At 32.7% G+C, this 14,773-nt stretch overlaps 1 protein-coding gene across 2 annotated transcripts in view; it reads right to left on the bottom strand.

Annotated features, from left to right (window-relative positions):
- LOC111634091 overlaps positions 1-14,773 on the bottom strand; it is a 70,943-nt gene that overhangs the window by 26,832 nt on the left and 29,338 nt on the right. For both annotated transcript variants that reach the window (XM_023378769.1, XM_023378768.1), the window contains exons 7-9: positions 12,207-12,397; positions 3,539-3,663; positions 1,167-1,245 (exon numbers count right to left, since the gene is read on the bottom strand). In XM_023378769.1, coding sequence (XP_023234537.1) covers positions 1,167-1,245; positions 3,539-3,663; positions 12,207-12,397 — 395 coding nt within the window. The remainder of the gene's footprint in view (positions 1-1,166; positions 1,246-3,538; positions 3,664-12,206; positions 12,398-14,773) is intronic.

The raw sequence follows: 14,773 nt of genomic DNA, 5'->3' as shown, positions 1-14,773 counted from the left end.
ATGTACAGTGGGCCGCAGTGCGGCCCACTGTACCCTAACCCTAATTTTTTTAGGTATGGGGTTGGACATCACTGGTTGGACAATGCAGGTTCGACATCCCTAGTGTACACTATTTGATTGCATATCCATCTATTTGACTGTCTGCATTAAGCAAATTTCTGTTATAACCTTGGCTTTTCTAATATGACGGCATAGAGTTTGCCATCAATTCTGCTAGTTAAATTTTGATTCAACTAAAAACATAAAATTCACATGTTTTAGCCCAGAGAAGCCACTGCATGTGCATTTTACTTATCAGTAATGGCTTTTTATGTGAATGGTAGGCATGCCACACAGTGCATTCACTTTTATGCCTGTCTAACTTTTATGCTGGTCTGCTCTTCCAACTTTACTTTCAATGTTGCTACATTCACATCTTGTTTGTAACTAATGCACAATTTTCAAGTGATGAAAATGCACTCTCTGCACTATTTCATGAGAGGATAAATCTGTATCATTCAATACAACAATCATGGACTTTTTACATGTTTATCAAAAACTTTCCATTTTGCTTATAAAAGCATACCGCTTATGCACAGGTTTATATACCAATGGAAAATGCAATCACTAGAAACATTGCTGCAGAAGACTTTGTCAGCCAATGTATATGCATTCTCCATGACATCTTAAATGTGAGAATGAGACTTTATGGTTTCTTGCAGGTCCACAAAATGATACTTTATAAAAATGTATTTAATTTTAAAACATTGAGTTTTATGAGTGGTGCAATTTAAGTAGTCCTGTACACAACAATACTATACTAACTGATTAATGAATTAATATAAAACTTTTCCCTATTATAAATGCATATAAAATATAATATATAAATTTTCATCTACAAGTATGTATTTTCTAATATCAGGACTTATTATACTGGCTTTACAAAAAATATTTTTTATTTTATTTAATATACCAGGTATATTAAATAAAATAAAAAATTGTTTTCTGTGAAACTGTAGCATTATCTGTAAAGCCAGTATAATAAGTCCTGATATTAGAAAATATGTACTTGTAGACAAAAATTTATATATTATAGTAAGTCAAGGTCATTGAGGCATTTTAATTAAAGAATACAAAATATCCTAATATATTATATAAAAATTGATTTTTATAACTTAAATAATTACCAAGAGCATCAATACTTTGAGCCATTCTTTGTTGTTGAGACATGCTACGCCTAATGTATCTTCTTCGTGAAGCAGATTTCTAATAAAAATAAATTAAATATGATCACATAAGTAGAAGTTTAAAAATTGTTGCTTTATTATAAAGATTACTATAAAGATTATTATAAGGTACTAGCACAGCAATTAAAGGATATTTTGTTTGAATTTAGCAATATAAAAATTTAATTAATATAAAAGTTTGCAACATTGTATTATTAATTTAAATATATCTGTTTTACATTTAATTCAATACTTTTGATACAGTCTTTGAATAATACATTTGTGGACACCAGAGGTATGATGAGGTTGTACCTCTTTTTGTCGGCAACAGTTTGATGAAAGTTGCCCACTTGTCAGGGGATGGCTTGTTTATGAATTTCGATCCCGAGGGGTCGGGATTCTTTTTGTCACATCAAGTAGAGGAGGTGAGAGGGATCGTCGATAAGGTGTAGGCGATATGCGAGTAAATGACACCATTTAACAATGGAAACAATGATTTATTAGATTAACAAAATTTAAAGATTACAGACTCTTAAAGAACTTTTAAATTGGTTCGCTAGCTCCTAATACCCGGAGAGAGAGTTCACATTAATTGTTTCATACCTCTAAGATAATTCCATGTAGAAAAGAAAATATTGTCCTTTGTCTTGTGATCGAAGCACAAAGTTATAAAATCCTCCAAGACTTAATCCTTTCTGACCAGCCTTAGACGAAAGACTCCCCCGAGGTGGGGACAGAAGTCGCTTTTATAGCTTCGTGGCAGGAGAATTTGTCATGTGATTAACTATTAGGTGAGGTAAGGTTGGTCTTGAAGGTGTGGAGGTTAAAGTTGTTCCCGGGACCAAAACAAAATGATGAATTTGGACTTTAATATAAACTTTAAGTCTTGCAACAGAAGAATGCCATTGTTAGATGGTTGAATGTTTACATTAAAGAGGAGAGTTATAAGTTTCTATCCTTGTTGATGAGATATTTGATTCCTTTTTTCGGACAATGTTATTTTAACAAGGAGGCGATATATTTGAAATAAATTTGTCTCCTCCTCATTAAAATAATGAGGAGGCGACAAATTTATTTCAAATATGTCGAAAGTTCAGGTGGAAAGTGAAAAATTTAGATTTACACTCGGGTCAGATCTCACACATTCTAAATTCAGCTAAACCAATTCTTAAATTCTATGAATCTAAATTCTCAAGTGATTAAAAATAAATTAATTTATTACTATTTTTGTATTTTTTAGTCTGCCCTGTGGACCCTAACAACATCTATTTATCAAACTAATAATGGGTTTGGCCAAGCCCATAATCAGTAGTAGTGGAGTGGTGAGAGATAGGCCCAACATGTTGGGACAGCTCATCTCCAAACATTGCTGGAGTTTTTCAACCTGTCCAAATTTGTTCACAGGTCTTTCAGAGCAGTAGGCCAATATCTTAACCACTTAGCTATCCAGCATCTTTCCAAGGTATATCACTTTTATACATACATTTTTCAAACATGAAATAAACAAACATTTTTTCTTAAATAACTTATAATGAAATTCATTAATGCTTAATAATTATGTGAAACATTTTCAATTAGTGCATAACTTTACCATAAAAATCAGTAGTATCCAAACTACAGTCCCTGTGCCAAATCCAGCCATGAGACAAGTTAATCGCGCCTATGAACATATTTGACACAACACTTACAGACTGTTCAAGTATTACATCAGCAGTTTATGGAGAAGGAAATTCGTATCTGACAATTGCTGACAATGAGGGAGGGAGGATGAATTTTTGTTGACATCATTTATTTTTCTCCCCATTCATCACAGAATTGTCTGAACATTTGGTCTGATGACAAAATTAGGGAGAAAGAAGTATCTTAATTTATGATGATTGATGATGATGGAGAAGGGCAGATTAAAAAAAATTGCAAAGTTTTGCTGACGTAATACTTGAATGAATCTTATAAATGATTGAAATAGACTTACTTTTTTATATATGGAATATACAAAATTGTGGTCCACATATATATGAAACATTTCAAAACCTTTAATTAAAATTCTTAACTGGTCCTATATAAATATGTTAAAGACAAATGTTTTCTATCTATATATAAGATTTGCTTCAGCTTTATTTTTTTTTCTCCATTCTATATTGGAATATTTGAAAAAACAATGACAAATTACTCAACATATATAAAGGTTTTGAAATGTTTCATTCACTTACATGACCAGTGTTGCAAAGAAAATTTTGTCCACAGTTATACCTGCCAATTAAAAAAGTTTGGCACCACTGCTTTCTAATATTGGTATAAGTTAGTATCTAGCTAAAGATACTGAATATACTTACACTAAATGCCAAAGTTCTGGAATATAATTGAGAATTATGTTTAGCAACATGAATTACAGTTCTAGGAACTTTATCTGCTTGTTCACCTTTAGCAGAATTAGATTCACTTGATGATGATGATTCACCTGAAAAAAATATAAAATTTACAGGAAACTTAAGAGAATCTTATAATTATATCTATTTCTCAGATGAGATATATAATTTAGCAAAGTAATTTCAACTTCTTCATAAATTATAAAGATTAATATATTTCTATACTACAATATGAAAATATATAAGAAACGGTTTTATTTTAAATTATGCAAATATTTTACTTTAAAATCATTTATAAGTTATGGAAAATATATACCAATTATTTTATATTCAACAGTGTGCATGTGAAAATTAAAATCAGTAAATTGATTTATTGAAAGTATTAGCTAATACTTTCAATAAAGGCCAAGGCTAGCCAAAGGCCTAGCTAATACTTTTAAGAAATATTTCTAGTAAAACCTATTGCCTTCTCAAAAAACTTAAACACAATTGATTAATTAGAAATAATCTTTGCTGATTATAAGAAAGCATTATATGACTCAGTTATAAAAGAAACTTTATATGGCCCTCTACTTCCATCTGATGGGCATAAAGAGCATCTACAAGACATTTTTCTACTGTTAACATTTTGAAATCCTTTCAGGCTGCAGCAATGAACATAAATTTTCAATTTAATTAATACACATTATAAAAAACTAGGGGAGCTGCACCCTCTCATCCCATGGAAATTGCCTACTTGTTCAAAAAGTTTATAAGGATTCATTGATTCCTAATGCTGCCATTTCTATTTGTTTTTCCTGAGCTGCCATAAGTGGCTCAATCCCCCCACTCACTCTGTTCTCTCACTCTATGGACTTCGATTCCTTATTCCCAGTATAGCCAATTCATAATGAAAATTATGTAGATTCAATTCCCAGTGTTGTCATTTCTATTGTTTTTTTCTGTTGCAAAAAAAGATGATTTTAAGCAAAATATTTCATATATGTAGAATAGATAAATTCAGCTGGACTTGTTTATAGAGCACAAGTTATTCTCTTAAAGACTAAAAATTTATTTCCCATCAATATTAATCAATAGTATAAAATATTCAAAAATATTTAATTGCATATTTTCATACTAATATTTGATTTAAAATCTTTATCTCAAAAAAATCAATCTGTCAAAAATAAATACAAGTTTAATAAAATTACCAAACACTAACCTTATTATTAAGTTTCTTTCATTAGAATGGTAAAAAATTAACACAAACAAATGCATTTCTTTGTGTTAATTTTTACCATTCTGCTGAAAGAAACTTAAGGTTATTGTGTTTGTTTTTTTTATATACATGCTTGGTATGGAAGAGTGAAACATTTAAGTTACATGATTATGCTATATTCTTATTTTTTAAGAATTTAGTTGTTTAATTTTGAATATAAACATCCAAACTAGATAGTTATATATTAAAGCCAAATTTGGCAATTGTTTGACTTTAATATATAATTATCAGATTTGGATGTTTATACAGTAGAGCATCAATTATCCAACTCAATTGGAAACTCAGGTTGGTCGGATAACTGAAAAAAATAGGATAACCGAAAAAAATGCATTATTAGTATAGTATATTAGTATATCCCATGTAATTAGTATATTAGTATATCGCTATTAACCAACTTTGCATTGAATTCTCTTTGATGTTAAGCCTAACAAATTTTTTTAAAAATAATAATTGTCGCTATTATATTATTAAAAATTATTTTATTGCTCACAAAATAAACAACCACTCATAATTAGAAAATTAAGTCTCGTTTAAATACTGGCCTCCCTTCAATGGTCGAACCGTGTTGCCAGCTAAAACACGCAAAAATTTAACAAAAATAATATTAAAGTAGCCAAGACATAGCCAAATATTGTAGTGCTACATCACTACAATAGCGGACATTTGAAATTTGCCAAGTAGAATGGTCGGTTAACCGATGTGATGATTAATCAAGGGTCGGATAATCGATGCTCTACTGTATTTGTATACATATACCATCCCAAGGTAGATGTGATAGCCAGCTGCGTGCCATAGTGTGAATTACAGGCTGTAGGTGCTGAGTTGTTTCCAGCCAGTGATGTAAGTAACTTAGTATAGTTAATAATAATAATAATAGTTTATTTGACATATAATTCAGTACAATATCAAAGGGGGGAAAACAAAACAATAAATTCGCTTAACTTAAACCATCTAATTTCTTTAACATCTTGTTAAATTCGAACAAATCCAAGAAATATGAGTTAAAACCACCACGCAACATTCTTAAGTATTCCCCGTACATATCATATCCACAATTGCTAAACATATGGTAGCACCAATCACTGTAACTACAGATCTGGTTGCAAATCTTACATATCAAAGAAGCACTTCGCGACATATAACAGTTTAACCGCAGTTTCGCAATCTGTTTTTTCATCGCAATTGAGATTCTAGCATCCCTTAAATATCCTGCCATGCCAAAATCCGGTTTAACCGGGCGATAATATCGCAGCAACCCAGAACTATTCAGCACATTATTCATATTCTGTAGTTCTAGTTCTATGCATCTCATAACTATAGACGGTATTCGTTCTTTCCATCTATCAATTTGCTTCTCGGTGACCATATCACCGAAGCCCAACCGTTCCAGCCAATTTTTGAAATCCAGCCACCATGAATTACTCTCCGCTTTCATCCACATTCTTTCGATACTGATTCTAGGTAGCCTATCTCTAGGCAATTCCAATATTCTTACATAATATTTTAGAACTGCTTTTATAAAAAAGATTTTCAGTGGTACCCGACCAGTTTCCCATAAAACAGCCACATTCGATGCGTGATATCTGAGGCCCAACATTTTCTTCAAAAATTCTCTATGAATTAACTCAAAATTATTGGCATTAGCCAAACCCCAGACCTGAGCACCATACGACATAACGGATTTAACTGTTGTATCAAACAGCCTGAGATGTGGAGCATATGAAGCCAGTCCTGGGATATTAGCAATTTNGGATCTGTGGTCGATCAAAACTTGGCAGCTCCATCGTGATAACGCATCCGCCCATTCTGCGCATCTGATTCGGGCTTTCGTCGCCAAACATAACACTCCTGTGGTTCGTCACACTCCGTACTCTCCCCATATGGCTCCGTGTGACCTTTGGCTATTTCCCAAGCTGAAAATGCCGCTAAAAGGAACCCGAATTTAGTCGAGAGAAGACATCGTGCAAAATCCGACGGACCGGCTGATGGCCATTCCAAAAGATGCGTTCCAGCAGTGTTTCCAGCAATGGCAGGAACGCTGGGAGAAGTGTATACATTACCAAGGAGACTACTCTGAAGGGGATTAGGGTTTTGTACCTCAAAGTCAATAAATTTATTTTTACCAACCAAAGGTCCGATACTTTTTGAACAGACCTTGTAATTCCACACAATAGTATAATTGTTGTATTATTATCCATTAGTCTCAACTTTTGTCATTAATTTGCAGCAAAATATAAATTAAACTTATAATAGAAAATAGTTGATATGAAATATTATAACAAAATAAAGATACAGGGTGTATGAAAAGTTACTGTGTTGTGAGAATTTGTAATGACATCAGAGTTATATATACATCATTGCTTAAGAGATATGTAAAAGTTGTATGCAATATTGTATATGTAACTGGTACCAAGTGGACAGATTACAGGTTTCTTATGCAATGAGATATGTATAATTTTAATGTCATTACAAATTTCTCACTGCACAGTATTCAGACACCATTAGGGAATTCGATCCCGGTCCTTATTTCTAATCCCGGGATTTCGGGATTATACTTAGTCAATCCCGGGATCCCGGGATTATTTCGGTATTGAGGGTTAATAAAAAATAAGAAAATCTTATAGAAATCAACATATTTTACAGTATACACCTAGCTAATTTAATCACTCTAACTAATCAGACTCAGAGTCAGACTAACCAGACTTAAAATCATTCAGTCTTCATGTTAAATTTATTCTTTTTTAAGCATCACTGAGATCTCTTTAAACTCACATAAATTGAAAAAACCTTTATGTAACAAACTATGCAAATAAACGTTGAAAATTAACAAAAATCTCTCTTAACATCGACTAAATAGACTACTTTCATATAGCAACCTAGTAAGAAGGTAGTAAAGTAAGTTTCTTAGCTAAAAGTATTTAAAAATAATATTAATCAGTCACATTTTTCTTAAATATAAAGAAAACTAATCTAATAGGAACATTCTAATTTGAATTGCGAAAATATGATCTGAGAAATAACAACGCATCCTGTGTCTCATCACCAAGTCTGCTTCTCAATTTGTTGCACATGTATGCAGCTGATGAGAAAACGCGTTTAGGTTTGATGGAAATTGGAGGAATCGTTAGTAAATACTTATAAGCCCGTTCTAGTTATAGCTTCGAGGACACGGGGAGGTTGGAAGAAAACAGTCTGGTCGACACAGATCGGGATTGTAGGAGTAAAGGCTACAATCCCGATTGTTTCGATCATTGTAAGCATGCCTTTCTAAAAATAAACACGTTAATTTTGTAAATTCGGTCTCTGTGTGAGTCTCTCAGCATCCAGCAAACCACTACTCCCAAACGTAAAAAGACTTTCTCGCATCATCCTGACAGATCACGGGCAAGGCGGGGGTCGTAACCTTTTCACCTAAGGTCGACCCCCCTAAGCGAGAGGCGTCGGGTCTATATTAACCACACTGGCAAAACAAGATGGCTGACACATTGACAGGTAAAACGCACTGAGTAGTGCTCTCGACTGCGCCAGAAAATCGATTGGCGCCCGCGAAAATTCAAAAATACAAAAATGAAGTATATTACCAAGTAACCCAGTGAGAACTGCTTGCCTATCATTTTAGTTGAAAATACAAGAAGTTTTATTCCAAGCAAGCATCGCAAGCCCGCTAGGTTAATTTCTGCTGCTTGCTTGGAATAAAATTTCTTGTATTTTATATTAAAATGATAGGCAAGCAATTCTGTTAAAAGCACTGGCACTGAACTTTTCACTTCATGCAGTTTATTTTGCAACTTTTTTTAAAATGATGTCAATCCCGAAAATCTCGGGATTAGGAAAACTTAATCCCGAAAATTTTGGGACTGAAAAGTGGTCGGGATCCCGGGATCCCGATTTTCGAGATCCCGGGATCAAATCCTCTAGACACCATGTATACATATATCTTTGATAAACCAAGAATATCTAATCTCATGGGCATCTGTTGTTGCAAAATCACAAAAATAAAAAAACCATAATTGGAGATTGACTTAGAAATGGATTATGCTCCAAACATAATATCCAAAATGTTTAAGGAGGTATGCAAACTACTCCACATTAAGAGATTCCTTATGTCAGCACATCATCCAGCATGTAATGGGATAGTCAAAAGGTTTAACGAAACATTTACTGATATTATATCGCACTATGTTGCCAAGGATCAATGAGACTGGAATTAATGGATTCCCTATACATTATTTGCATATAATACTACTATTCATGCTTCTATAGACAACAGCATATTTTTCTTACTGTATGGAAGAGATCCAACCTACCCTTTTGACCTCATTACCCATCTGACTTGGACTAGGTATGATATACATGATAATTTCACATCTGATCTATGCCTTCAAATGGCAAATGTACACCAAATAGTGCAAGAACAGGTTGAACAAGCTGCTAGAGAATGCTAAAAACATCATTGAACTCATAAACTAAATTCTTAATGAAGTAGTCGTACCCCAAGGGTTAAAGAGAAAACTAGCACCTAGATGGTCAGGCTCTTTCCAGATTATAACCGAACTGAGCCCTGTCACCTTTATAACAGAAAATATCCATATGAAGAAGTGAATTCAAGTTTATGCTAACTGCTTAAAACATTTCACAGCCTGACAAGAATTCAAAAGGACAGAGACTCTAGATTGATCTAATACTCAGATTCCAACAACACCTGAATCATTATCATGAGATGTTCCATCTACAGTAGATCTGTGGAACAAATTTATTTTAACAGAAATTCAACAACAACTAGAAGTAGAATCTGAATTTGAGACAGAAATTGAAAGTAAGGAAGATGACGAAACAGAACCTTCCACTGCAGAGGAACAAAGAGAATCAGTGCCCTTGCATTCTATGCTTTGAGAAGTCAAGGGCCAGTGGAAGAACAATCCTAGATCCCGCTGCCTCCCCCACAAAGTCAAATTCCTAAATTTGTCTCTCCTTTGACAAGCCAATCCTCCAATGGAGAAAAGAAGTCAAATCTAGTCAAAAGGAATGAGATAAAAAAGGAGGCCTATTTCAAGAGGAGGAAGAGAAAGTTGATCCTGACCCTAATTTCCATGTGACCGAGAGAGAGAGAGAACCTTTGACTGATTTGTAAATAGGGCACATGCTTCGTAAATAATTCTCGTGGTGGACTTTATATGCTATAGGTGGTTTCACATGTGATGTTTATTTGATGCTGTATTATTTTTGATGTAAATTTATAATATTCTCTATATTATTGTAAAGAGAGAAAGTATTTTCAAATTTGTAACTCCTATTTGCACATTATATATGATCTCCGTGATGGATTTTATGTACAGTACACTATGTCTACTTGACGCAGTATTACTTTTAAAGTAAATTAATATTCTTTATGTATTCAAATGAGAGAGAGGATATTTTATGGACCATTTGCCATCCAGGAATCTTTTGTAATCACCTCACCAACAAAAAATTGAGTTTGCTCTTTTGAGGAACAAGCACAGTTTTGGAAAGGTTTGGGTGATGTGAGAATCCGGACTTCAACCAAATGTAACACGATTTTGTTATATATATTTTGATAATTGTCATTTGATATTTGTCTACTACTATCTGTGAACTTCTCATTTTACATGTTCTTGACAGCAAAAGTGACACTTTTCCCCGATCTTTTAACCTCTCAGCCATATGCTACTGATTTTAATATAAGAATTGATGGCCCGATGAGGCAGTTATTGCCAGCTCCTTAATACATCACGTTTGTGCAGTACTGCCTATCTGGATTAACTTTGTTGCCAACAATTTTCTTAAGTGTCCCATATTTGGATTAACTTTAAAACCGACCCATGGAAAAAAATACATTTCATCTCTACTCCCAGGACAAGGAAATTACTACATTGAATACCTCATCCCGAACTCTTATAAAGTGCCAACCTTCTCCCATGTTTCATCATCAAAAGAGACTGATCGAATCCTCTCCTGTCTCTGGTTTACCAGCTGATCAACCAACTTCAGGTATTTATGTCTATGTGCAATATCATGTAAACTCTCTCTCTTTCTCGCAACCACCTATGGTATATAGGTCAATTATTTTGACACATTGTAATGTATATATCATGTAACCTTTTTTCTTTTCAATTAGATACTAGGTTTAACAAAAATATTATTATTTGAGTGCATTACTTCTATTGAGCTGTCTCATCATCCTCCACCCAGAATCTGATCACTGATGCACACATTTTCTAATAAAAACAAATCACAGTTGCAACTTCTGTGTTAAATGGGACACAATGGTGTCATCCTGACATGGCATCGAAGAGGTGCCACTCTCTGATCATATAACCATACTGTTCTTGAACTGAAAATTTCATACACTTGTATGATCAAACATGCTATAGAGCCTAAAATGAGCTTAATATAGACAAATTTTGCCAAAGTAACCAATCTCTACTTATCTACAATACAGAAGTTTTAAACATAGCAATAAAACAATGTTCATTATACTAGATCATTAATTATACTAACATGAGAGATTTGTTTTACATAATTTATTAAGTGAGATTGTCAAGACACAAAATTGTTAGTTATTCTGAAAATTTCATTATTATAGAATTTTACCTGTATTTTTCTTTTAGATATGTTCAAGAATTATCTTATTAAAGTTTATTTTATATTAGTAACATGTAAATAAGGTTAAAATTATAATTTGAAACTTACTTTAAAATTTGTTTTGGGATTTGTAAGGTTAAATAGATCATTTCATTAGGCTGCAATTTGAAAAAAAATTGTAACCTATAAATTTCCACTATTGTCTCTGTCTGTCTTTTCTTAATCTTGAGAATAGAGTTAGAAAGATGAAATCTGAGACCAGTTATTGAAAGCTTAAAAGCAGGAGGCCCCAATTAACTGTATATGAATTTCTGATGCAAACAGGAAGTCATGTTATTTCAATTCAAAAATTTTCCCATGTAGGGAGTTGGTTAGAAGACAGAATGACACTGTTGCTAACAGGAAAAGTATTATGTACAGGAGCAAGATACTACTAATTTGAGGTAAAGAGCATATATTTTAAATTAAAAAATATGATAAAAAATTACAGCCTGGCATTCTGACAGTCACAATAAATAATTGCTCGTTTTATATGTTAATTTACATAGATACTACAGAACAAACTTAATTATATTACTTGAATTACTTAGAAATTTTTCTTATTATTGAAACTATTTAATATCCTTAATAAATTTCCTAAATTACTGAATATTAGATAATTAAATTTATGGTATTAAAAAAGTTAAGATCTATTTTTAGATAAATATATCATTTGCTATTCCAATTTTAAAAATTTCCTTATATATTTAATATAATAAAGTCTTGTGTACAAACCTAAAGGACCCATTTCAGAAATTAAAGATGTTGCTGGAAGAAATAAATTTGTGGTATTGTTAGAATCCATTTCCCTTTTATTATCAACCTGCTCTTCTAATTTTAATAACAAACTTAAAATTGCTTGTTTATCTTGATGAACTTTATTTTGTAAGACAGTAAATTCAGCTTGTTGTTGTGAAATATAAGACCTTAAAAATCAATAAAATTCATTAATAAACTTTGAAGTTAATTATAATCCCAGTTAATAGCAAATCTGTTATTTTTATATTAAATTTACTAGAAGTAAATTTTTAGGAAAAGTATTATATAGCATTTTTACTGAAGATTTCATTAAAACATTCATTAAGATGACAATAAAACTAAATTATTATTATTATTATTATTATGTAGCTTATTGAGTATAATCTTAGTCTGAAACAAAATCAAAGATTTTAAAAATAGGAATATTTTAATTATAATAGCTCAATGGTATGTAAAAAATATTTTTAAAAATTTAGACCCTACATGTATTTTTTAAATGTATATATTATAATACAGGGTACAGCAGGGCTATTTGAATAATTCTAAGCTTTCTGCATGCATTGCAATGTAAACACTGATTTAAAACCATTTTGTGAGTAAGTACTGTTAATGGTAATATAGTCTGGTTAATAAAGAATTTATTTGGTTTGTATCTTCAAATAATTTTTTTGGATAATTTAAAGTATGAAAGATAAATGTTTCATTTATACTCATTGCTGAGTTTATAAAGTTTATATGTTGTTTGTTAAAGACTGTATGCAGTTGGTAAGAAATAAAAAAATTGAATTGCATTCTGATGTGATAACCTGACGTTCTTACACCACATTCATGATTAATATTGACATCCATTAGTATTTCGGGAGAACCAGGCCACCATCATGTTTAAAGGCTATTTGAGGTTATTTGAATAACTGAAAATGAGCTATTTGAATTCAACAAATAGCCCATTTTATACAATAGTGAGGGTCTATCATCTTTGATCTATTTCAGACGGTCAGACACTATAAAACTATATATGAGAAATAATGATGACTGGTTTGAGTGGGATAAGGAGTCTGTGAAAAAAATAACTGAAGCAGTAGTTTAAGAGAAATAATACTGAAATCTAGTAATATGTTTTCAGTTCCATTCATAAGTTTGTACCACCAATATTAAAATAAAAACATAGTGTGAGATAAGCAGTGGGTCACTGGTTAAGTCCCGATTGACCACTTACTCTGCACGGGCAGGTAAGGCCCGATCTCGGATCGTCGGATGGCTAGGAGGGCAAATCGAGTGGCTAGGGAGGTGAGCAAGTCGGCAGGCGTCCTTTAAATCAACAGTGGGCAACCCCCGGCCCGCGGGCCAGCTACGGCCCGCGAAAAGTTTCTATCCGGCCCGCGAGATGTTTAGAAGAAATTATAAATAAATATTTTTCGATGTAATTCGTCTAGTTTAAATTGAATATTATTTTCTGAAGTGTTGTGACAGCAATGACAGGAAAAAATAAGGGAGTCATTTCCTTATTCAAACAAAAAATGGGAGAACAGAATTTTTCTAAATTATTTATATCTCATCGCGTCATCCATCAAGAAAATCTATGTGCAAAAGCTATGCAATTAGAAAATGTAATGTCTGTCGTATCCAACTATATAGGGCTGTTTTTATTGTGTTTAAAGTCACTTAGATTTTACAAATAGGTGAGCCGTTCACAGCCTGGCACACGCATTTGTAAAATCTAAGTGACTCATACAACATGGAATTCATATAAAACGGAATAATCAACAGTGTTATAGGGGGGTCGACTGTAGTAATTAATTTCTTTTTATTTATTTATTTATTTCTTTTTATTTATTTATTTATTTCATATTTGCAGACTAAAAATTTACAGGTCACAAGGTGTCAATTAACTACTATGGCCCGCGGAAAAAACGTAAAATTTATTCTGGCCCATGTTATAAAAAAGGTTGCCCACCCTTGCTTTAAATGACAGGTGACAGGTTAACAGAATAACAAGCATTTATTGATTACCTAAAGCTACGTTACAAGAATACTAAGGTTAAATGCGGTTATATTAAAATATATACAGAAATTCGAATTCGAGAGAGAGCACTTTTACAAATTCTAACCCCTAAATGCCTCTCGGCGGAAGGGAGAGTTGGCGAACGTTGTCTGTATGAAAGGGTGTGGTGTCTTCCGTGTCTTCTTGCCAATGTCCTCTCTCTGTAGCTGGATCAAGTCCGCTGTATGGAGGTTCGGGAGTCGAGGTGGGCACTATCACAAAGTATAACTTCCTATGACGAATCGCCCTGAGCTTCCGGAGATTCGAACTTTTATATCATTAGCGTGGGAAAACTGTCACGTGATTGACTTTTGTTGACAATGACGGTGCATTCTTCACACCTAACTGTAAACTTTCTCAGCTAGCTGTTATACAATCGGTGAAATTCGATCTAGTTCAAATTCTTCAGGTTTTTTCCAAAGACAATTAACAGAAAATTTGGATTTTTAAAAAGCCCGTAAAAATCCGTGGGCTCACAATAGTAATATGGGAATTAATGATT

Source organism: Centruroides sculpturatus, unplaced genomic scaffold (genome assembly GCF_000671375.1).
Source record: "Centruroides sculpturatus isolate CEXI.00-Female unplaced genomic scaffold, Cexi_2.0 scaffold838, whole genome shotgun sequence".
In the NCBI taxonomy this organism is placed as follows: Eukaryota; Metazoa; Arthropoda; class Arachnida; order Scorpiones; family Buthidae; genus Centruroides; species Centruroides sculpturatus.
Note: the sequence above shows the minus strand (reverse complement) of the source record. Positions and strands in the feature narration are given on the sequence as shown.